This window comes from Grammomys surdaster, unplaced genomic scaffold, assembly GCF_004785775.1.
Source record: "Grammomys surdaster isolate TR1022 unplaced genomic scaffold, NIH_TR_1.0 126313, whole genome shotgun sequence".
Lineage (NCBI taxonomy): Eukaryota > Metazoa > Chordata > Mammalia > Rodentia > Muridae > Grammomys > Grammomys surdaster.
The window spans coordinates 6973678-6998481 of NW_021621113.1; the positions used below are offsets into that span (position 1 = coordinate 6973678).

General features: G+C 50.4%; 2 protein-coding genes across 6 annotated transcripts in view; both read left to right on the forward strand.

The window, feature by feature from the left end:
• Positions 1-7463: 7463 nt before the first annotated feature.
• Znf683 (zinc finger protein 683) lies at positions 7464-14297 on the forward strand. 2 transcript variants are annotated; one of them, XM_028759839.1, is made up of 6 exons: positions 7464-7524; positions 8561-8685; positions 9187-9397; positions 10276-10943; positions 12170-12298; positions 13278-14297. In XM_028759839.1, exons 1-6 carry the CDS (start codon positions 7497-7499, stop codon positions 13584-13586), a joined length of 1470 nt encoding a protein of 489 aa, XP_028615672.1. In that variant the 5' UTR covers positions 7464-7496; the 3' UTR covers positions 13587-14297. The 2 variants fall into 2 exon arrangements, with proteins under 2 accessions (XP_028615672.1, XP_028615673.1); XM_028759840.1 differs by lacking the exon at positions 7464-7524 and adding an exon at positions 7694-7769.
• A 1065-nt stretch (positions 14298-15362) lies between these two features.
• The window catches only part of Crybg2 (crystallin beta-gamma domain containing 2), a 31151-nt gene continuing 21709 nt past the window's right edge, over positions 15363-24804 (forward strand). For 3 of the 4 annotated variants that reach the window (XR_003710295.1, XM_028759952.1, XM_028759954.1), the window contains exons 1-3: positions 15363-15505; positions 17528-17603; positions 19691-20424. Coding sequence is in view for 3 of the 4 variants with exons in the window: in XM_028759952.1 (XP_028615785.1) it covers positions 15393-15505; positions 17528-17603; positions 19691-20424 (923 nt within the window). In the remaining variant the exon portion in view is untranslated. The remainder of the gene's footprint in view (positions 15506-17527; positions 17604-19690; positions 20425-24804) is intronic. The other variant, XM_028759953.1, reaches the window with a different exon arrangement.

Sequence of the window (24804 nt, forward strand, 5' to 3'; positions counted from 1 at the left end):
GTGGGGGCAGGGTGGGGGCAGGGTGGGGGCAGGGTGGGGGCAGGGTGAGGGCAGGGTGGGGGCAGGGTGGGGGCAGGGTGGCAGTAGGGGGTGGGGTTGGGGGAATAACCCCAGGTATGGTGGCACAAGGCTTTCTGAGGCAGGACAATCTTTGTGAGTTCTAGGCCATCCAGGGCTACATCGTGAGACCTTCTGTGTCTCACACATTCACAGAACACAACATGGAGGTGTGGCTTGAGAGAGTTTAGTGGTTAAATGCACTGATTTCTCTTCCAGAGCACCGGGGTTTGATTCCCAGCATCCACAAGGGGGGCTCACAGCCATCTCTAAGTCCAGTCTCAGGGACTCTGAAGCTCTCTTACGGCCTCCATGGGTACCAAGCACACAAGTGGTACATATGCAGGCAAAACACCCATACATGTAAAATAAAGTATTCTAAAAGATAGATAGGTAGAAAGTAATGCATTTACCACTAACAGTGCCTCCAATACTGACTTGCATATTTTCAGAATTTTGTTTTGTTTTGTTCTTTGAGACAGGGTCTCTAAAAACAAAATAAAACAAAACAGAATTTGTAATTTTTTCCCCTTAAAAATAGTGATTTTTAGCCGGGCGGTGGTGGTGCACGCCTTTAATCCCAGCACTTGGGAGGCAGACGCAGGTGGATTTCTGAGTTCGAGGCCAGCCTGGTCTACAGAGTGAGTTCCAGGACAGCCAGGGCTACACAGAGAAACCCTGTCTCGAAAAAACAAAACAAAACAAAAAAATAGTGATTTTTCCTATTTTAGAGCAATTAAAGCCTTCAGCAGCACTGACCTCAAATTATGGTGCAATACAGCTGTTCCAGAAATGGCCCCTGCTCTGGGCTTCATCTGAGTCCTGGGCCTCCCTGCTACATCCTTGACACCAAGTCTGAATGCCAGGCACTGTTCTCATTTTGCTTATTCTCGTGCTGCCTCACCACTCCTTGCGATGAAGCTATCAGCTAGACCCTCAATCTTTGGATGCTCAGCTGTAAAATGGGCACATTAATAGTTGTTGCAGTCAACCATGATGACGGCTATTATGTGAGACGAACGTAAAGAGGTTTGGCATATAGGAGACCCCGACTAAATCCACCATCTGCTTCTTCCTGGACTTCGCAGGATCCGGTACATGGATGTCCATTCTATACAGCCTTCCTTTTCTGGTGGCTTTAGAGGCGGGCTCTCATTTTCCCCATGCCCTGCTGCTGGGTCACGCACATCCGTGCACACGATAGGCAATGCCTCCTAGTGGTTAAGAGTATATTAGGTCTTTGGATACGGGGAGGTAGCGCAGTGGATAGAGCATTTGTGTGCCAGAGTCCAGTTCAGACCCTCCCAGTTTTATAATCCCAGCTACGGGAAGGTGGAGCTAGGGGATTCCCTGGAGTGAGCTGGCTAGAGAGACCAGCCATATCTGAAAGCTCTGGCCATGACTGAGAAACCTTGCATAAATGAATAGAACGGAGGACAATTGAGGAAGATTCCCTCAGCGTCAGCCTCAGACCTCCACATATGCATTAGCACCAGCACATGTAAATACGAACGTGCATATAATTACGCATGCGCACCACACACGTCCATAGGCATGCAGAGAACAGGTCGGGGAGATTTGAATCCCAGCAACGTGTCGTCTTGTTTTCAACCCTTGGGGATACTGGAAATGAGAGGCTCTGCGAAAAGGCCTTGGATGTCACCTGAAGACATGGCTGGACTTTGGTACCCAGAAGGGATGGAAGGTTACCACTGATGGAGGGGAAGGATGCAAGAGGCCTCCATGGCTTTCTGCACAAGTGAGAGCTGGAACACCCTATCTCAAGATCTCTTCCTCACCCTGGGGTGTGAAGTCAGGGCCCACTCAGGGCATCTGACAGACTGACACTTATGCTGCCCTAGAAGATAAGTTAGAAGGTGTCAGGCAGTGGGAGGGAAGGTGTCAACCACAGAACAGAGGTAGGGGAGCCTCCCCCACCCGCCTCTCCGCCCCCGTAGCCTGTAGCGCGGTCCTCAGAATCACGTCCTTCCTACATGTCTTCTCCCTCTGGGCCGTTCAGTGCCAGGCCCTCTCCTGAGCTGGAGGGCCTGCATGGTGCCCTCCAAAATATGCCTATGACAGCTCTGGGAGCCACGTGCAGAGCCAGCTGGCACTCCGCTGCTTAGCCTCAGCCCTGCAGGTGGCAGTGACTATGGGACAGAGAAGGCCTCGACAAGGAAGCAGGATTGGCCTGTGTTACCATTGTATCCCTACAATGCAAGCAAGGGGCTCAACTCCCAACTCAGCTTTGCTTGCCCGGAAAGCCCATCATGCTTACAGCCATGATGTCCTGATGTTGAGTCCACAACACCCAGCAAGCCCTCTGTGAGCTGGTCTGCAGATTCCAAGCTGGTCTGGGCCATATTCCCATGAGAGACAGTTCATAGGAAGCAGTCCAAAGCCTGGTATCTCACTGGCAATCAATAAAAGTGTGAACGAGGGCTAGGGGTATAACTGGGTTGGTTGAGCACTTACCCAGTGTGAATGAAACCCTGGGTTGGATCCCCAGCATCACAGAAAGCCACACGCGGTGGCACATGCCTGCAATCCCAGTAGTTGGTACATGGAGGCAGGAGGATCAAGAATTCAAGGTCATTCTGGGCTAACAGAGAAGTTCAGACAGCCTAGGCTACAGGAGATCCTGTCTCAAAATATGTGGATGAGCGAGTGGCAGGTTCTGGAGTGTTGCCAGATGCTAGTTCACTTCCCTAACCCTAACCTGGACCTCTGTCCATTGTATCTTGATATTTTTCTGGGCATTTTATGGTCCTTTATCATACTACCTCATAGAGCCTATATGTTCTTTCTCCTAGGGGACTTTTCAACACTAACTTAAATGTGATTTTTAAAATATATGTATATATTTATTGAAATATGTGTCTATATGTGTGCATGTATATGCATATATTTAAGGTTGACAAGTTTTATGAGTATGTATAAACACACAAATTCATACAGTGAAATGATTACTCCAGCCAAATACTAGTCATCAATTCACCATTAACATAGTAATCATGGCCACCGTGACCTTGTGTGTGTGTGTGTAAAGGTGCCTGAAATAGGCATGGTGACACACGTCCGCAATCCCAGCTCTTGAGAGGTAGAGGAAAGAGGTCCAGCTGCAGGCTCGGCTTGTCTTATGCAGAGAGTCGAAGGCCAGCCTAATCTGCTTGAAACTCTGTCTCAAAGCAACCAAACACACACATAAGAATGTGCTTAAAATAGATGACAGTCCCTGAGTTCAATCTCCGGCACTACACACAAGAAGTATCTACAACCTGACACTCACAGCTAATTCCCAATGTATTCAAAAATTTGTTTTTTCTCTCTCTTTTTAAAAATTTAAGAAATTATTTTCATTATTTTATGTGCACTGATGTTTTGCCTGCATGTATGTCTGTATGAGGGTGTCGGATCCCCTGAAGCTGCGGTTACACACAGTTGTGAGCCACCATGTGGGTGCTAGGAATTGAACTGGGGGCCTCTGAAAGAACAGTCAGTGTCCTTAACCACTGAGCCATCTCTTCAGCTCCCCTTTTCTCTTTCTTTGCTTTAAGATTTATTTATTTATTTATTTATTTATTTTATTTTTTCAAGACAGGGTTTCTCTGTGTAGTCCTGGCTGTCCTGGAACTCACTCTGTAGACCAGGCTGGCCTCGAACTCAGAAATCTGCCTGCCTCTGCCTCCCAAGTGCTGGGATTAAAGGCGTGCGCCATCACCGCCCAGCTGTTTGTTTGTTTGTTTATTTATTTTTTGAAGCAGGGTCTCAGAATGCTGGTGAAAGCTCTTTATGTAGATCAGGGTGGCCCTGGACTCACAGAGATTCACCTGCCTTTGCCTCTCCAGTGCTGGGGTTAAAGGTGTGTGACACCAGGCCTAGCTAAGATTTTGGTAAATTTACATGTAATGTGTCTGTGCTCCTGTGCAGGTACGCTCTGAGGCCAGAAGAGGGCGCTGGATCTCTTGAAGATGGAGTTACAGGGGGTTTCTAGCAGGGGTGTCAGACTCCAACTCTAGTCTTCTGTAAGAGCTACTTCCCTGTCTGCCCAGCCTCCGTCTCCCTCTTCCTTCCTTTTTCTTTTACTTCTCCTCCTTCTCCTTTTCCTGCTCCTCCTCCTCCTTTCTCCTCCCTGTTCTTTTTTCATTTAGAATTCCCAGGCTGGCCTAGAACTTGGGATCCTCCTGCCTCAGCTTCTGGATCATACCGCCTGGCCCTGCTCTCTCTAGTGCTCTCAGCCATCCTCCTCATTCTGTCTCTAGGCATCTCACCTTACGGAACTGAAGCTTCGGCTCACCTCACAGCCCTGCAAAAACTCCTTTCACCTCCTCTGTTCTGTCTTCACATCAGGAGTTCTGTGATGTTGAACAAATCACTTTCTTTTGTGGAGTGCGGGTTTGGGAACTATAGCATCCGTCTTGACGGGTCATGGTGCTGATGGGGTGAGGCAAAGCTTGCAGGCACCTCCTACCCAGTTGCTGGGACACAATGAGAGCTGTCATGCCATGAGGTGGGGTGTCAATGGCTCGGAGCAGACTGTACTGCATATGGGCGGTCGTCTCCAGCCACGAAGGGGTTAATGAACAAAGCCATAAACCAGAACTCAGTTTACCCCAGTGCAGCCCTGCCTTTTTGAACCCTCTAGGAAGCTGTCTTAGGTCCCCGTCTGATGGGGTAGTGAAACACACTAAACAGCTACTCGCTTGTTCCAAGTGCTTGCTGAGGCCCAGGCTCAGCCTAAAGGGCTTTACACTGATAATTTTGAGGGATCCTGGACAAACTTCCATAAGGCAGAGACAGATGGACAGATTGACAGATGAAGAAACAAGAGAGATTAGGAGACTTATGGTTGCATGAAATAAATCTAGCAGGGCCAGATCAACCGCTCCACACGGCGTTGACTCTGCCGGCGCTCTTCCAGCTTTGTCTCTCTCTTCCTGTCCACCCATAGGGGAAGACCATAAGGGAGCACGGCCCTGCAGAGGAGCACCAAAGGAGCACTGCCCAGCCAGGACAGAGTAGGCAACAGGTGTGACATGAACCAAGAGAGGCACAGTATCGATGCTGGGGACAGAAAGAGAGCAGATGACACACACTCTGTAATTAAATGCACAGATTAAAATCAAAACTTAGGGGCTGGAGAGATGGCTCAGCAGCTAAGAGAACTTCCTGTTCCCAGTGCCCATGTTACATACCTCACAACTGTCTGTAAGTCCAGCTCCAGAGGGGTGACGCTGGCGGCCTCAGGGACCTGTGCACACTGGTACATACCCACATATGGGCACACATATGCACACAGTTAAAAATAATAAAAATAATCTAACACTCTCCCCCCAAAAAAAACCCTTCAACAAACTTAATGTTCATTCACCTGTTTACTGGTTCATTTGCCCCAAATCACATTTAGAAATTACAAGTTTCAGCAATAGTTGAACCTCTGTTAAAAATGTTAATAGAAGTTTTGTTGGGCAATAAACAACAACAACAACAAAAGTGGAAGGGGCAGACAGTGGTAGCATGTACCACATAGCTCTAATCCAAGCACTCAGGAGGCAGAGGCAGGCAGATCTCTGAATTCAAGGCCTGTGGGGTCTACAGAGTGAGTTCCAGGATAGCCAGGGGTATCATTCCTCCACATCTGGGAAAATAAATATTTTTTAAAATTTTAAAACAGTAGAAGGGACTGGGCTGTGAAAGACCTTGTTTTGAAAAATAAAATGGAGGGCCTAGAGAGATGGATCATGGGTAAAAGCACTTACTGCTCTTGTTCAGGACTGGAGTATGTTTCCCAGCACCCATATCAGGTGGCTCCTGACTGCCTGTAACGTCAGATCCTGGAGGATCTGGCTGCTGTCGCCTCTCTAAGCACCTGTGCTCATGTGCACACACACACACACACACACACATGCACACATGCACTTAAAAAATAAACATTTTAACATACATATATACATAAAAGTATACATATAAAGGAATATATGTATTTTATGGAGGATGATGGAAGAAGAAACTTGATGTTACCCTCTGACTTCCACAGACATGTGCCCACAATGCATGTATACACAGATGCACACATATATGTATGTACACATGCATGTACACAAACACAACTCCAAAAAAGCAAAAGGAAGAGTTGAGATATTATTTAGTGGTAAAACACTTGCCTACGTGTGCAAGGCCCTGGGTTTAGCCCCGAGTAGGCTAATGAATAAATAGCAGGCAAACCAGGAGAAGGGACAGTATTGAACAGTGACTGCCAGGACCCAGGTACCCAGATCTCTCTGTATTTTAGAATGAGGAATTCACATTGCCAAGATATCCCAAAGTCTAAGGTTTGACACTAGAGACTGTGTGACTTCGGATGAGTTTCTTTCTCTCTCTCTTTCTTTCTTTCTTTTTTCTTTCTTTCTTTTTTTTTTTTTTTTTTGGTTTTTTTTGAGACAGGGTTTCTCTGTGTAGCGTTGGCTGTCCTGGAACTCACTCTGTAGACCAGGCTGGCCTCGAACTCAGAAATCCGCCTGCTTCTGCCTCCCAAGTGCTGGGATTAAAGGCGTGCGCCACCACCGCCCGGTCTTCGGATGAGTTTTTTACTCCATCTGAGCCCATTGATTGTGGGAATAACCAAACCAACTCCTCAGATTTGTGGTGATTAAAAGGTTAAAGCACCTGAAGGTCCTTGCACAGGACCAGGCACATAGCAAGCAGCTTAAGAGAGTAGCTGTTTACGCTGATCCTTGGGAGACGCTCACCTTAACCCTGTTGCTACATCTTCTAGTTGGAGTGTATGTCACATGGATTTCCCATTGTAAAATGGAGAGGCTGCCGTGGGAGAGCCTTTGCCTGACTGCACAGAGGAGAAATGTATCAGGCAGACAAACAAAAGGCCAGCTGTAGAAGTCCAGGACTGCAATCTCAGAACTTAAGAGGTAGAGGCAGGAGGGTATCAGGGTTCAGAGCTAGCCTGGGTTATAGAGAGAGTCATGAGGTTAAGCTACATGAAACCCTGTCTCAAAACAATAGTAACATACTATATGAATAGAGGTGAGAGGTGTGCAGCCAGGATCACAGCCAAAACTCATACCCCAGTCTGAGAGGTGGGTGTGGTAAATGTGCTCCCAGTACCAGTGCTTGGGAAACAGATGAAGGAGGACCAGGAGGAGTTCAAGGCCAGCCTCAGCTATGGGAGACCCTGTTTCAAAAAGAGGGAAAAAATCCAAACGAGAAGATTGTGTCTTAGGAACAAAGGGGCCTTGGCATCCTGCTCGGAACCCCTCTCTTTCTTTCCTGCAAGTCTATTTAAGGCAACTTCAAATGTGTTGCATCTTCCTGTCAACTCCTTCACCCCCTGGGGCCTCAGATACAAGTACTGCTGCCCGCCTGCCCGCCCTCCTTCCTGCCCAGCCAGAGAGGGCTGTTGCGGAACCTGGAGAAAAGCGCACATGGCCAGCCGGCGCCTTCCAGGCCACGGTATTTGAGACCTAACGCAGAGCAACAGTTGGGAGAGAGGGAAAGAGCAGGGTGTTGGGGGGTCTGAGTCACTGGATTGAGAGTTTTAGAGTCTGAGGAGCACTGGGGCCAGGGGAGGGTGGGGTGGGATTTGCCTAGCCAAGTTGACCCCTGTATTTTGTGGCCTCAGATGAAGATGCCAGAGCAGCAGGGAGCCAACTGGGATCCAGCTGAACACTGAGGAATCTTCTTGTCAGGCTAGCCAGGTAGCGCTTGGGGCATCTCTCAATGTTTCCTAATATTTCCCAGAAAAGCCACCTAGGTAAGCCTGGATGGTAGGAACCTCTGGTTGGTATAGTCCTATTCTCCACGAAAAGAGCAGGCTCCTTAATTCTCAACAACCTCGAGGAATCCAGAATGTTCCCTCTGAGGACTTTCCTCTTCGTTAAATATCCTGTCTGCACTTTCCAGAGAAGTCATTGTCTTCTGCATGTCAGGACTAAAAAGGACATTAGTGACTTGTCAGTCAGATGGTGGTGATACAAACGGGAGGCAGAGGCAGATGGATCTCTGAGTTCGAGGCCAGCCTGGTCTACAGAACAAGTTCTAGGATAGCCAGATACTCAGAGAAACCTTGTCTTGAAAAACAAAACAAAACAAGCAACCAACCAAACAGACAGACATTAGCTAGGACATACCTATTTTTCTTTACTTTTTGGAGTTCCCCCCTTTCCTCCTGAGTGCCTGAATTACAGTGTCCCCACCACCACGCCCAGTTTATGTATTGCTGGGGAATCAAGCTCAAGACCCCATGCATGCTAGACACCAGCTCTGCCAACTAAGCTGTGTCTCGTCTCCAATCCCTGTCCTCTGTTTCTCAAATCGAGGAACTGAAGCCAGGAAGAAAGTGACTTGCTTACAGCCCCACTTCACAGTGAGTGACAGCCTCACGTCACAGTGAGTGAACCAGTGACAGCCTCACGTCACAGTGAGTGAACCAGTGCTAGGTAGAACCCAGCCTTCTGAGCTCCCCTCAACTCACCCCTCTCCTTATCAGGTAGTGGGAGCTTGAAGGGAAAACCAGCTGCCAGGTTGGGTGGTTGCTACAAGATGAAAGCCCTGGATGGTTTAGGAGACTCCCTGTCCCCAAGCCTGGACTTCCAGCTCTATCAAGATGACCAGGTAGGGTGGGCTTTACCTGTCTCTCTGAGAATGTCTGCCAACTAATAGGAACGGTGGAATGCATGAATGGGTTAGACCTCAGAGGCTCTGAGCACATGTTTTAGGCGGCTCACCTGTAGGCTTTAGCAAGGCTGGGTGTGTATGGACTTGGACTTTAGTGGGAAGGGGCTCAGAACCATCCTGTGCTGTTTGCAGTCTTGCATGGGGATTTTCCCCTAAGTTGACTTTAGTGTCATTCAGAATAACCAACAGATGAATACCAGGGTGATCAGGAGTCGGGAGTTAGAAGGAGAACAGAACAAATTATATGGGGAAGAGGAGACACTCAATGAACAAAGCCCTTGGAGAAACCTTTGGAAGGGAAGGAGAGCCATTTGAATGAAAGATGTAGCGAGTGGGTGTCCATGGCTTATCTACTTCCTCTTAGAAATCAAACAAAGGGTGAGTCTATACAAAAGACTCCCAATTCCAGGTCCACAAGCCCCTCTTTCTGTTTCCCAGGTCTGCTCAGCTGACTTGTCTCAGCCACTTCCAGACACAATGGATGTTCACGATTTACCCTGGAGCGAGACGATGTGCCCCTTACCATTGGCATCAGTTAAGTCTCCCTTGCTGGCCTGCCCAGAAGGCCTGGACCTATGCCTGTGTGCCCTGCAGAAGACACCTCTAGGCAGAGCCCCACAGGATCTCAGAGAGAACACCTCAAACATTAGTGAGTCTGGGGCCTTGGGGCTGGATCCGAGAGCACTGTTGGTTGGTTGAAGGGGACACAGGTTTGGGGATGCAGAGGGGACTGGGACTCTGTCACTGGTGAGGACAGAACCCCAGACAAACTTTGCTGCCTGGGTACCTGGTGAGCAGGGAAGGGTCAGAGGACACCCTTCAGAATTTAGTTCTCTTCTACCATGTGGATTCTGGGGCTTGAACTCAGATGTTCAGGCTTGTCAGCAAGCACCTTTCTTTGCTGAGCCATCTTGGGGGTCCCTATAATTTTTAATATTTTTTGTTTGCTTTTATTGAGACAGGATTCCATGTAGCCCAGGCTGGCCTCATGCTTACTATGGAGTCAAGGATGACAATAAATTCCTTCCTAATTCTTCTGCCTCTGCCTCCCAAGTTCTGTGACAACAGGCATGCACCAACTTGCCCAACAAAGAACTGAAAATTTTACTAAATGTACTTTAAATTTAGTCACGTGTTCAGCAGCTGCCCCTTTGGACCCTGAGGCAGCCCCCTCTTGACCCATGACATCCAGATTCATAATTTAATCTGGGACTTCTCTCTTAAATTTCAGTTTGCCTCTCTGCACACTTAACCTCTCCCTGACTTCTAGTGGGCTATGCACCTGACTCCTCTCCCCTCTCCCTGATGTCTAGTAGGCTGCTCATAGGATTTTTCTCTCCCTGAATTTCCCAGCCACTCCCTGCACACTGGCAGCTTTTATTATAGGTTCAGTAGCTGTGGGGAAACTGAGTCTCAGAGAAAAGTGCCTAGTTCAAGTTGCCCCATCATCTTGTGGGTTCTTGCCCACCTCTGAGCTCCTTGCCTGCAGATGGTGCAGGGCCTGATGATCTTCCCTTTCTGGTTCAGGACACCGGTCACCAAGCCTGTACAAACCCTCTACTGACAGCGAGAAACTCACAATCAAAGACTCACCAAACAGAGAGGACATGGGAAACCATCCAGAAAGAGGCACCTACCCACCCCTCCCTTTTCATACCAGCTCCTTCCCAGATGCTGGGCTGGACAGAAAGATCCTTAGTCCCTTGACCTCCTGGCCCTGGCTTCCTCCCACTCTGCTCTCCAGGGAATCCCCTATCCACATCTTTCCCACCTTCCCTGGGTACTCACTTCTGCCTCTCCCTTACCTATTCACTTATGGGGCCCTACCTTCCGCCCAGTGTCCGCACCTCTTCATGCTGCCTCCAGACTCTGCATACTCCTCCATGGCTGCATCTGGTTTGCTTATGACAGCCAATGGGTCCGGACCCGGTATCCCCCCAGAGAGGACCCTGCTTCTCTACCCCGGAGCTTTCCAGAGTGCCAGACACACCCAACACTCCCAGGTTGGGAGTCGGAGCTGTAGAGATGCCTTGACCCCAGGAGAAGCTGGTGTGGCAGCTCTGGCAAGGCGGGCTGTGCCAGGCTCCCGGGCAGGTGTCATAGCCCTGCCCTACCCTCTGAAGAAAGAGAATGGTAAAATCTTATACGAGTGTAACGTGTGTGGCAAGAACTTTGGGCAGCTCTCCAACCTCAAGGTATCAGCTTCCCAGGTCCTGCTACCCAGCTCAATCTTCTGGCTACTCCCTTGCCTTTCACCTGGCTTCCAGACTCAAGTCTTGGAGTCTGGAAGCCACTCCTGGACACCTCCTAGGGACAAGTGGGCTTGAGGTTTATTCTCCCCCCCCAGGTGAAAAATAAATACAGGATAATCTTAGCATCACCTGATGGAGCACACTTTTGGTCCTAACATTCGGGAGACGGAGGCAGGAGAGTGTCAGTACAAATCCAAGGACTATTTGGGCATCTAAAAATAAAAGTGGGCAGTGGTGGTGCACACCTTTAATCGCAGCACTTGGGTGTCAGAGGTAGGCAGATCTCAGTGGGTTCAAGGCCAGCTTGGTCTCCATAGCAACTTCCAGGACAACGAGGGCTACCTACTGAGATCCCATTTCAAAAAAGGGGGAGGAGATGCACATTAAAGTCTCCTACATCCTGAAAGACTGTGTGTGACATTACCATATTTAAGTTAAAAATGGGGAAACTGAGGCCCATAGTAGACAGAAATTTCCATGGTAACCACAATTTATTACTAGTGGGTTCAAGCTTGGATTTCAGTCTCTTGGCACCAACTGCTAAGCTCTTTCCTATACGGCATCCTCCCTGGGTTCCCAGCTAATCTTCTTTATTGCTTTTGAAAGTTAAAAAGAGAGGGGGAATGGGTAGGTATTGGTGAATCAAGACCACAGTCTTACAGTCTTTTTCAAGTGGGATCCCACAAATAAGGCTAGGTGTTGTAAGTGTTGTCTGTATAGGTATCATCCAGCCTAGGCTGCCTGTGGGCCACTCACTGTTAGCAAGGACCACAAGCTATGTGCAGGTTACAGTTACTGGAGAAACAGAGTTAACAAACCTTCAGATTCCCGGTCTCCAGACTCAGATTTAATGACTCAGCAGGGCTAGGGGACAGCCCCTAGATTCTGTATTTTTAGCATGTTCCTAAGGTCATACCCATGCTGCTAGTCTGTGAATTATACTTGAAGTAGCTATTCTAGGTGATATCTAGGGTGCCCCTTATCTAACTTCCTGGGTCTCTGCTACATGGTAGATCTGGGTCCTGAGAGTATCTGGGTACTAACTTCTGGGGGAGGTGGTAGAGAGGCCTGGATACCAGCAAAAAATCCTGCAGAGGATGTGGGTGGAGATTTGGAGTAGACTCTGGGCCCTGTCAGATGTTCTATGCAGCTGGCAACATTTCTTCCAGGTTCACCTGCGTATACACAGTGGGGAGCGGCCATTCCAGTGTGCCCTGTGTCAGAAGCGCTTCACCCAGCTGGCCCACCTGCAAAAGCACCACCTGGTGCACACTGGGGAGCGGCCCCACCAGTGCCAGGTGACACTCTTCTCCCCTTCACATGAACACTTGCAGCTTGGGGAGGAATCCTAAGTTCCTGGAGGGATGGCACCTGTTACCTAATCTGGAAAACATAAAGATGGGGAGGAGGGTGTGGAGGGTGGGAAGGTGGGTAGTGGAGAGAACTGGTGTGCACGTGTGTGAGTGTGAGTGTGTGTGTGTGTGTGTGTGTGTGTGTGTGTGAAGGGGGAAAGGGGGAATGGCCACAGGAATAAATGATGGAGAAGAAAATACAGCCGCCTGTCTATGCATGGAGATGAATGAAGTTGCCGATCCCGGAGGATGCACACCCTTTCCTACCTCCCTGCGTTGTTGAAGGAGCCGTTGCTTAAGCTAAGACTCCAAGTAGGGAAACAGTCGAATCCGTGTGTTCCTTCTTTGAGTCCGACCTCATCCTTTGGGAGGCAGAGGCAGGGAGTCTTCCTTTGACCGGAGCAGAAGTGAGAACGGTGTGGTGGTTCGGAGTCTAAGCTGCAAAGTCAGACCACGGTTCAAATCCTAGCTCCTCCTCCCAGTTTGTGTGGCCTTTGGCTAGTGGCTTCTTTCCTCTGAGCTTCTGCTCACTTAGTGGTTCCTTGGGAAGACTTTGCAAGGTCAGTGCCTGCCTTGCCCAGCCCCCCTGTAAATGCTGACCACACCCCCTGATGCAGCAGCCCCTTGCGTCAGGGCTCCGCGTGATTACGTTAGTTGGTCTCTAAATGATGAGGGTGAAAATCAGTGCTCATCTATGGCTGGCAGAGAAAGAAAGACACTCTGAGGGAAGTCATATAGAGTCAAACAGAAATGAAAGAAGAAAGCTAAGCCCCGCCCCACAGACTCTAACCGGCAGGAAGAGCTTCTGGGTCCGCATTGGCAGGGAGATGGGTTAGGGGAGGTGTTTCCAAGAGGGGTGGGGGTAGGGAGGGTGTCCCGGAGACAGTTGGAGGGCGGAGATGACAGGAGTACCCGTTTCTACCAGGTGTGCCACAGGCGATTCAGCAGCTCCAGTAACCTCAAGACCCACCTTCGCCTGCACGCTGGTGCCAGGCCCTTCCAGTGCAGCCTCTGTCCAAGTCACCTCACCCGGAATGTCAACCCAAGGCTGCGCCCCAGACTGCAGGCACCTCAGCTTCGTGGCCTGGCCCATACCCACCAGCCTCTCTCCTCTCTCACCTGCCTTGCCCAGTGGCACCAAGGAGCACTAGACCTTGTGGACGAGAAGAAGATGGGCTGGAATGGGGACAAGGTGTCCTTGGAATCCAAGGGAAAGCAGGGGCAGCCAGCATGAGCAACGGTGCCTGGGATTTCTCTCTGGGAGCAGAGTGTTGGCAGTTAAAAGATGGTCTCAGTGCTGAGTCAAGGCCTCCTGAGTGTCTCCAGTGGAAGGGAATGTCCCTGCCAGATCCCACTTGTCACCTGGAAGTGGCAAGGCACACAGCCCGTGTAGGGGTGGGTCTATGCAGCCATCTGCCTCAGGCTGGGTGTGGGTTCCATTCTCTTTCTATGACCTATCTGGAACTGAGCGCTTTATCTCAACTCACCAGTGGACAGCGCTACCTTTCAGGACTGGATGAAGGCAGAGTGTGCTCAGCGGGAGGAGGGGCACTGGAGTCAGGAGGACTCAGCCTCAGCCATGGGGTTATTATCAGCCACTTTAGTTACCTGGTCTGATGGACTGAGCATCTTGAGGTAACTGGAGAATGAAGCAATGAAGATTTGTGTGTTGGCCAATCACAGGACGTGTTTTGTTCCTTCCGGAGCACCTTTCCCAACACCTCCGATTGTCCTGTGGGTTCCTGCCTACCACTTTCTAATTGCAGTTCCTTCTTAGTCAAAGTAGAGGTCAGCTGGTATTACCTCCTAGGATCGGGTGGGATGCAATTCTCTCCGGGATGGAGGTGAAAAAAAGAGCTATCCCCTGTCTGGGCTGGAGAGATGGCTCGGCGGTTAAGAGCACTGACTGCTCTTGCAGAGGTCCTGAGTTCAATTCCCTGCAACCACATGGTGGCTCACAACCATCTGTAACGGGATCTGATGCCCTCTTCTGGTGTGTCTGAAGACAGAGTACTTATATACATAAAATAAATAGATCTTAAAAAAAAAAAAGATATTCCTGTCCTCTCATGACCCACAATCATGATGTCCCCTGTGTACCAGCACCAGAGGGGCAAGGGGCGTCCAGCCAATCCGGACTACAGAAAGGGAAAAGCCGGCAGAAGAGTGGGGCAATTGAGCCGTACCAATGGCCTATCTCCCGGGGATCCCCTCAGACGTGCGAAGTGTGAGCCAGGCAGGAAAGCGAACTGCCTGGGACGATCAGATTAGAAGCGGAATAAAGGAAGGCTAAAACGAATGACTTATTTTTAGCCACTGTGAGGTTCTGCAGCAGAGGACGCCAGTCGCATCTTGTTGGTTTCAGGTGGCTTCCTCACCTTCATATGGAGTGACAATCCCACTCCACGTGATAGGTGGCTCCAAGAGAGAGAACTCTCCTAGGGAGCCCATCAGTCAATGGTAAAGTGAGCTTTGGCCCTGCCAGCAACGAAGGCCCAGTCTCTGCTCACCTTTTGTCACATCTTTGGGGGGCGGGATGCCAGCCCCTTGGGCTAAGCCCCGCCCAGTTGTCCCAGTTGGCCGGACTCTGCCCGCTTCCTGTCCGAGCTCTGCTCCAGGGATCTAGCCACGCCCGGAGGTCTCTAGGCTCCGTCCAGTTTCCTAGTCCCGGGGGTCCCAGACTCTCTTCGTCTTTGCGAACTTTTGAGAAACAGGTCCGACTTCCCGAGTGCGCACACAAATCCATCTCCGACATCCCCAGTGGTGGACAGAGCAGAGAGCATGAGCTCGGGAGGGGGAGGTCTATGTGGGACTTGGGAGGAGTGCTCCGGATTGAGACCTGAGGTGGGCACAGCAACTTACTGATGCAGCCGCAGGGCATGGACGACATTTGGATCAGGTCCCCACCCGCGGCCCTTGCTAGCAAGGTCGCTGTTTGCTCAGAGGGACGGGCCGGAGGAGGTGCTTCTCTGGCCTGGACAGTGGATCCGGGTGGCACCCTCAGCCAAGTGCCCCGCCGGCCCAAAGCCTGGATCTCGCCATGAGAGAGCCGCGCAGGGGCTTCCGAGCTCGCCTGGCCCAGGTCTTGACTGGACTAGGGGGCCGAAGGGAGAGGAAGGGGAAGACCTCAAAGGAGGCCAGACTCCAGGATAGGTGAGGGGAGATGGAGAAGGGCTGGGTGGAGCAACCCTGGCCTAGGGGCATGCGTCTGTGACTCGTGTGTATAAAATTCTAATGAGAGTTGTAATCAGCATGCAAGAGTAGTGACTGCTGCCATGATTGGATCTGTGAACTGTGGAATTTCTGTGTGTGTGTGTGTGTGTGTGTGTTAGAAGATAAGGTAGTGGTGTGTATGTAGAGCAAACTGGCCTCAAACTTGTACCAGTCCACTTGTCCAGCCTCCCAAGTGCTGGAATTACAAATATACTCCATTACTTTGGATTGTCCGCATGTTTTTGTTTTGTAACTTAAAGCGACTTTGACAACTTCCTGTCAGGCAAGCTGTCGACCAAGGATTTTTCAGTACCTCCTCTTGCTGCCAGCCGTGGCTGTGGACTTTGGTTCTCACGTCACAGGCCAATGTTTTTCTGGCCTCTGAGGTCTTTTGTTGTGAGTCTGGAACGGTCTTTGCCCTCAGTTGCCGTGCATGGGCTTCCCCCTGTCCCCCCAGAACTTGGTGATAACTCTAGACTATACCCACAATAAATCTTTATATGCCACTTGCTTCATGCTTTCCCTGGATGATCTGAAGCAATTCTCTTGGCAACCTTGGAAGACATATATCCCATGTGACTCAGATCCGGAAGTAGAGGTTCAGAGCCGTGAAGTCACCTATGTAAAGTCACACAGCTGGGAAAAGATGAAACCGAGATACGCATGCCCCTTAGCTGGCTGACTTCTGAACGCACTTCTCCAAAAGCCCTATTGCTATGCAGATGGCGAGAGCAGAAGCCAGTGATGGCAGGCTGCTACTCATGGTTGCCTGCTGGCTGAGTAGCCTGGGCAAGTTCCTTCACTTGTCTGAGCCCTTCATGGTAGCTCAGAGTGGACAGCAGTCCTGCCCTATGGGTAAGGGGATACTGAAAATTCCATCAGGCCCCCATAGTTCCTAAGCTCTGCAGGAGCAGAGTGTGGGTGTGCTGTTGGTGCCGGGTGTTGGGTGTTTGTATGTCTATGCAGTTACTGGCAATTTGTTCTGATCTTATCATGATGCAGCTGTCTTCAGGCCTGCTGGGCCAGGAGAGAAGAGGGCGTGGTGGGGGCAGCGGGGAGGAGATGATATTGCTCTCTCACCCTAAAGAGGGGAGGGCCCAGACACCCTGTGCCTGGAAGCCCAAGTCCCCTGGGGTGCCCACACCCTGCTAGAGCTTGGCCCACTCCCACCTGGAAGACACACCCTCTCCCTTACCCTGTCTGGCAGAAACCTGCCCTATAGGCCTGATATGCTCTCCCCACGCCCCTCCACACTCAGAGAGGAGGCTGGTTTGGGATGCAGGTGAGTCAGGAGTGAGGAGGGCAGGAGAGGGACTGCACAGCCAGCATGATGATACATGCATGCCTCGTATACAGTTGGGCCCCATTCTTACCAGCTGTGGGAATGGGACCCTGAACTGGAGCACAGGCCTCTGATCTCCGCTGATCCCACTCAGGGGAGGGGCAGCGGGTTAGGCAACACACTTCTAAATCTTCCTCCCGTTAGTACAATGTCCAGTCATGCTTGGAATCGGGACAGTTCTGCTGACCTTCTGCCTAAGGCACACTAGCTGTGTGTGCCTCTGGGCAAGTGACTTTGACTCTCTGTGCCTCTGTTTTTCTTCTCTGAAGAACATAGAAGCTGACTTTTTTCTGAGGTCTAAAATTGATCAGATAGGTAGGGACCCTAGGGTTAAGCCTGGCATGCATGCTCTTGGTGTGTGTGTGTGTGTGTGTGTGTGTGTGTGTGTATGTGTCTGTGTGTGTGTGGTGTGTGCATGTGTGTGTGTGTGTGTGTTTGGGAACTGGTGAAGGAAGTTGAGGATGCTGCTGGTAGCCCTTCTCCAAAGGCTTGAGTGGGGCTCGTTCTGCTGGGCTGTGGGCCCTGGATTAGGTGGATAGGGGCCACTAATCTCAGGCTGTGTGTTGGAAAAATGTTGGAACAGAACTTTCCTTATTCTTTTTCCCTGTGTTCCTTCTTAGGCCCTGGGGCGGCCAGAGCTGCCCTGACCTTGCTCAGGGTCAGGGCAGCACCAACGACGTCAGCGTCAGCCTCAAGGTAGGATAAACATGAAATGCAGGAGGCTGGGGACAGGAGCTCTGGATTGCTGGGCAGGATGAAGAGCCCAGACTTGTGGGCTCTCCCTGTTTTTGATGCCTTGTGTGTGCCCTGGAGATCTCTCCCCATTCTCTGCTAAAGGGGCCAAGTTATACCTCTGTCAGAGCTGTGGGGAGAAATTCAGTAATGGATGCAGAAAGCCCAACATAATGCCAGGGTGTTAAAGGTGTGTGTATTTGATGCTGGAGAGACAGCCCCAGGGGTTTAAGAGCATTTGTGGCTCTTTTAGAGGCCTGGATTCTATCCCCAGCATCTCATCTATATCTGGTGATTCACAACTGCCTGTAACTTTAGCTTCAAAAAATCCAATACCACCTGGACCATGTAGGCACCTGCACATATCTGCATGCAGCCAGATGCATGCACACATAACTAAAAATTAATATTCAATGAGTTAAAAGATGAAACATTAAAAAAATGCAAGTGTGGACCTTTGGAGAACAGTTACCTATCCCCTGAGAAAACCAAAACCAAACCAAACCAAAACAAAGCCGGGCAGTGGTGGCGCACACCTTTAATCCCAGCACTTGGGAGGCAGAGGCAGGCGGATTTCTGAGTTCGAGGCCAGCCTGGTCTACAGAGTGAGTTCCAGGACAGCCAGGGCTACACAGAGAAACCCTGTCTTGAAAAAACCAAAACCAAACCAAAACAAAACAAAACCTATCTCCTGAGGTCGTCAAGCAGCCGAGTCCTCCCCTTTGCTCCTCTTTGTGGGTGCTCCTGTGCCTGGGAATTCTGCATGAATTATCTCTGTGTAGCATGTCAGGAGTCAGGTGCTGCTCTGATCACACTCGATTTCCATACCTACCTATCTGGAAGTGAGGTGTGATCGGTCCACCTCTGCTAGAGAGTGGAGGAGCTGGGATCCCAACCCATGTCGCCTCCATGTAGGCCTGATGATCCTGTCTCTCGGATCTCTCAGGGTGTCTAGCCCCTGGGGAACTCCAGGCCATATCTATTTCATAAATGAGTAACTTAAAGATGATGGACTCACGCCAGGCATGGTGGTGTACTCCTTTAATCCCAGCATTCAGGAAGCAGACCCAGGCGGATCTCTGGAGTCCAGCCTGGTCTACAGCGTGAGGACAGCCAGATCTACATAGTGAGATCCTGTCTTAAAAAACACAAACACAGAAACAAAACAGAAAAGGACGATGGGTTCAAAGGCCCCTGCTAGATGGGGCCTTGTCCCTAGATTTGGTTCCCCCTGATTCCAAGAACACAAGTCCATCCTTAAAAACTAGGCTGGAGAGATGTCTCAGTGGTTAAAGGCACCATCTGCTCTTCCAGAGGTGTTAAATTCAATTCCCAGCAACCACATGGTGGCTCACAACCATCTGTAATGGGATTCTGTACCCTCTTCTGGTGTGTCTGAAGACAGATACAGTGTACTCCTATACATAAAATAAATAAATCTTAAAAACAAACAAACAAACTGGTAATGTGAGCCCAGCATCTGGGAACCTTATCTTCTTTCTAATGTTCCCACAACTGGGCTGGATCCCAGGGGTGACAGCAGACAGGTCAGGAATTGTCCCTGTTCTCTGAGAGGGCTCGTGGAGCTCGCTTCTCTCCTGTGGGAACTCGGGCCTGGGAGGGCTTAAGGGAGGAGGCTACAGGTCTTTCGATGACTGGGAACAGGCAGAGGCTGTGGGCAGTTGGGCCAGATTTGCCCACACATTCCCTAATCCCTAGATTAGGGCCAGAGGCTGGGGACTCAGAAAGCAGCAACGTCGTTGTGAGGATGTGAAGAAGAGCGGTCATAGTTGGGCGTGGCACCACCCCTGTGCACAGGGCAGCAGTGTGGTATCTGACAGCTAGCAGTCTTCTCCTCCCTGCTGTGTGACTCCATTGGAAATGCTTGGCCAGTGTCCTGGTCCTGTCCCATTGTCTTGCTCTGAGAGGTTCTACTCAGTTTTGTGTGGGTCAAGGAGGACAGCCAAAAATAGCCAGGGGTCCCTAGATTCCAGAGGGAAGATGCTACACCATGTCCTTGTCACTTTGTCCCCACCTCTGCTTCCCACCAGGTCCAAACCCAAAGCCATTCAGAATGGGACCTTCGGGTCAGGAGCCACGGTGGTTTATGGAGTCAGAAGCGACCCCACATCTCAGGAAGACAAAGTGAACCCCTGGGGAGGCTACAGAGGCCAGCTGTGGGCAGTGCGTGTGACTTGGCCAGCTATGGCTCCATGGAGCAGGTGGGTCCAGCACCAACAGGCTCTGGTGAAGCTCTTGGTGGACCCAGCCATCCCCCCGGCCCAGAGCCTACTTCTTCTTCTTTGAAACCGGGGTTGCCAGACATTTCCTGCCAGCACCTCCAACACGGTGCCCCAGAGGTTATGCTGAAGCCAGAGCTACCTGGCAACCTAGAAGACGCACCCCTACTGCCCCACCCGGAATCCTTCCTCAAGGCAGCAAGAGCAAAGGGCAAGCCTGACACCCCGGAGCCAGCCCAGCCAGAACCAAAGCCCCTACACACTCGTCTCTGTGTCAGAAGGACCCGCTACCATATCACTGTCACTCTGCAAGGGTGCGGGCGGGCACCTGGGGAGGAAGGTAAGGAACCGGCCAGACCAGCTCCCCACCCCTGTGGCCCTGAGGAATCTAGGGGCTGGCAGGAGCCTCCTCAGGAACTCCGCCCCATCACTGGGTATCCAATCAACCCGCCTGGGGAGCCGCCGCTGAGAGTCCCACAGCATCAGGGAAGCAAGGCCCAACAGGAGCGCCGAGTGGGCTGGGAACCTGGATTCCCACAGAGCTGGTAAGTAAAGGTTGGCAGGGGCGTGATGGTGGGAGGTTAGCCTGTTGTGGCAACTACTGCTTGGGTCCCTCTGCCTGGTTCCTGGTCTCCTCAAGCTTCAGGCTCCCATTCATTTGGTACCTTTGGTGCCAGTCGACTCTGTGTCCACTCCCTGATTCATTCTCTCTCTCTCTCTCTCTCTTTCTCTCTCTCTCTCTCTCTCTCTCTCTCTCTCTCTCTCTCTCTCTCTCTCTCTCTCTCTCTCTCTCTCTCTCTCTCTCTCCACCCCTAGGTTGAAACTCACACTTCTGCCTTCCTCCTCTGCCCACCATTAGGAAGGGAAATCTCATCATGGAGAGGAGTCAGGGATAAACTTCCTTTCAGCTACTCTTATTAATCCTGGGTTCTTTGAAAGAGATTGCTACCCCAGCCTGGGAATAGGCACCTAGCCAAAGTGCTGGGCGCCCTGGCACAGGTTACTTCACTTCTCTGAGTCTTGCTTTGTTGAATTGGAATGGTAGTCAGAGATGAGGAAGAAGGGGGTGGCTACGGGAACGTGCTTTGAACTCCATTGAGCTGGGCTGGCAAAATAGCAGGGATGCTTATTAATTACACGCCAATGGCAACGGTAATTATCCCACCTGGCTTTGCTGGCAGCCACAAAAAAAAGGCGCCGAGACTCACAAACTTAGGTTTTTATTTGTGTTGAAGTGAGTCTCCTAAATCATCCTGGTAGGCTCAGAGCGGGGAGGTACGGGTTCTTCATAACACATTGAGGAGAAATGAAGATAGGACCTCATTAGGCAAGTCCTAGGCCACCAGAGGGGCCTCTGAGAAGCTCCCACTGAGAGCAGAGGCGCCAACCATTTATGGTTTGTTTTTTAAGTGTAAGTATAATCTTATTTAATCTACAGACTAGGAGCTAACCTTTCCATCAGTCCCAGCTAATGAGAGCAGGGGACTGAGGTTCACCAAGGATAAGTCACTGGCCCAAAGCCAACCGGGCAGTCAGAATTCAAACCCAGATCTGTCCATGCCCTAGCCACCCCTCCTCCCTTCCCCACTGCACACCTTGCGAAGAGGTCTCTGGCCTTGTCCAGAGCGCAGAGTGGCTTGTGGTTGCTGTGTGGAACACACACACTGTGTGGATCTGAAAACACCCTTCATAGAAGCCAAAGCATGGAGGTCCAGGTCCCCTGGGTAGGAGTTGGCGTGCCAGGTTCTGTGTCTAGAGAGGAGGACATGGGTGATCCAAACTGGCCCATTAGAGCTGCCAGGGTACCCCAGCATGGGAAGGCAGCCTGTAAAAGGATGAGGGGGTGGGAAGCAAGCAGCTGGGGAACAGGCAGGAGGGGGAGGTGGGGAACGCAGGGTTCTGGTTGATTGGGGTCTAGATGAATAAGGCCTAGAGTTGGAATCTAGGAGGCACCTAGAGAGGAAGGAAGGTGGCTCCCAGGGACCCTGTCCTTCTGTACCCACTCTCTGCTGGTTCTTTAAGCAGGCTTGACCACTGTGGGGAAAGGGGCAGAGTACAGCCGGGCAGCGTGTGGGAACGTATGAGCTACGCCTGGTCTCTGTTAAAGGGCAGATGGATTGCAAAGGAGAGCTTGTTTGTTGGCTGCGAGTTGAATGGCTGTGTGCTAGAGGTACACGCACATGTGTGCTATGGTGCCTGTGTGTTCCGTAGTGGAGCATGTGGCGGACAGAGGCATGTCCGCTTGCTATGCCTCTGTGTGTTTGTGTCTCTTGGTTTGTGACCCCATATGTGTGTTGCTGTGTGCTCCTGGCTGTGTTTGCCTAGGTGGGTGTCTCTGTATTTTTGTGCTGTGTGACGTGGTGGGTCTTCGACTCTGTGAATGCCTGTCTGATGCGGCAAGTTTGGCAGCATGTGGGCCTGTGGACTGGTTTGGCCTAGTTTGGGGGTGACTCACAGGTAAGCGGAGAGAATCCCAGGACTTGTTGGGTTAGCTGAGATTTTTTTCCCACACTCCCCCCACACCCCCCTCAGCCTCTCCCTTCCTATACCCACACACCTTACTTAGAGGTCACAGGTCACCTTGCTAACAAATCCACTTGTGGACTTGGAGAAGAGAGGGCTCTTGGAACAGGCACTTCTGTTTGTACGGGTGGTAGCTAGGTTACTGGGGTGTGTCTCCAGACAAAGACAAAAATGGGGAGCTACAGGCAGACACATTCCAACACACGTGAAAAACATTCTAGCTGTCCTGACTGTCTAGGGATGGGACAGGTGAATGTCAGGAGGTGACCTCCCTGTCCCTAGAAGTATGCAGGCAGAAGCTATGACCACATGCTTAAGGAATGAATGGCCATCAGGGGGTGTTGTCCCTGGGTTGGGCTGGGCTGAGAAAGGCGTGGAGCTGATTGCTGGGACGTCATCAATAGACCCTGAGCCGACGGCCTTCCTTCAGCGTCCCCCTGTGGCTTTGCTGAAGCCCATGGGACCTTCCAAACAGCTGACCCTTTAGCTGCGGACTCCTGGGATATCAGCTTCATAAGAAAGCTAGCCTTGGGTGAGTCTGGCCAGGACTTGGCATTTTGCCCCAAATAATTAGCACAGAGTGAATGAATAAGTGAACAGATCGTGAATAGCAAGCTTTGTCACTTGCTGTCAACAACGTACGAATGAAGTTAGGGGACTCTGTAAGGAGGAGGGGACTTGTGTGGTGCCGAGTAAGGGACAAAGTGGGGGATCCCAGAGGAGAGAATAAGGCTTCAGTGAGGGTGGGAGGATCAGACTGTTGTAAGGAGCTGAGTTTGGGCCTAGGGTGTCTATGTATGTCTGTTCTCAACATACCCTGGTTAGGGAAGTCTTGGGGGGTCATTCAGGACTTCCCATCCTCATTCACAGGCTGCCAGGGGCCCCACAGACTCTATCCCAGACACTGTGGTAGCCACTAGTGGTCCTGGAGTTGAGTCAGGCATCTGTATGCCTCAGGCCCTTTCATCTATGCCCCCTTATAAAACCTGAGTCACTGCTGGGCCACAGGGCAGGTCAAAGTTCTAGTTTCTTCCAGTTTCTCAGGAAGGAGGAAGGTAGAAATGTGGGGAAGAGAATTAGGGCAGTGGGCCTGTTTCTCACTCAGAGCTTAGCTGCTGAGGGCCGGCTTGTCTCCGGACTGGAAGATGAGCTAGCCCAGGTTAGGTAAGCAGAATCTTTGGAGACCCTAGGTCTGAAAACAGCCTTGAAGTGTCATGCTTAGAGACAAGTGGGTAAGAGGGAATTGCTCCTTACGATCTCATGTGGGCTCTTTTAAAGGTGAACCCCAGGGCTGGGAGGTACCCCAGTTAGTAAAGGGCTTGCCTAGCATGTATAAAGCCCTAGGTTACACTCCAGTGCTGGGAAAAAGAGGACTGCAGCATGCCTATCTTCCAACCATTCAGAGGAAGTAGAGGCAAGAGAATCAGACGTTCAAGGTCATGGCTAGGGAGTAGACAAAGGTGGTCTGCAGTCAAGCCTGAGTAGTCAGTCTCCTCAGCCCACGTTGTGAAAGGAGACAACCCACAAGCTGTCCTCACGTACATCGTGGGACCCACGCACGCACGCATGCACACATACAGTGTACGAGTTGGAGGCCACCGTGGGCTACATAACTGCTATCAGGCCACCCAGAGTTACATAGCAAAATGCTGTCTCAGAACATTAACAAAAAATGGGGGTGGGGGGAAGGACAGATATGATGGTGCATGCCTTTAATCTCAGCACTTGGGAGGCAGATGTGGGTAGATCTCTGTGAGTTCCAGGTCAGCCTGGTCTACATAGTAAGTTCCAGGATAGCCAGGGCTACAAAATGAGACGCTCCCTAAGAATAAAAACAAACAAATATTTTAAAAAATTTATAGAGTAGTCATCAAATCAGAGACTCTGTTTACCAGATAAATATGTAAACCTACATAAACATTTATATGGGGAGTCTGGAATGTGGCTAAGCTCTGAGGTTTGGGGTACAAGTCTCCACTGCTAAGGTATGATTCTGAATAATATTTTGCATCCATCTGAACCTTTTAAATCTCATTGGCAAAATGAGAATGTTTGCTTATAATTTACTAATGAGTTATTTTTAAAGCTTTATCATTTGAAGTATATGTGTGTATCTGTATATGGCTATGTCTGTGTATGTGTGTATCTGTATATGGCTATGTCTGTGTATGTGTGTATCTGAATATGGCTATGTATGTGTATGTGTGTATCTGTATATGGTTATGTATGTGTGTATCTGTATATGGTTGTGTATGTGTGTATCTGTATATGGTTATGTATGTGTGTATATGTATATGGTTGTGTATGTGTGTATCTGTATATGGTTGTGTATGTGTGTATCTGTATATGGTTGTGTATGTGTGTATCTGTATATGGTTGTATATGTGTGTATCTGTATATGG

Coding starts and splice junctions, on each gene's coding strand:
- Znf683 (XM_028759839.1), top strand. CDS start 7,497: ATGGCCAGCCGGCGCCTTCCAGGCCACG. Junction 7,525..8,560: donor CCGGCGCCTTCCAGGCCACG/GTATTTGAGACC, acceptor TCTCCTTATCAG/GTAGTGGGAGCTTGAAGGGA. Junction 9,398..10,275: donor AGAGAACACCTCAAACATTA/GTGAGTCTGGGG, acceptor TTTCTGGTTCAG/GACACCGGTCACCAAGCCTG.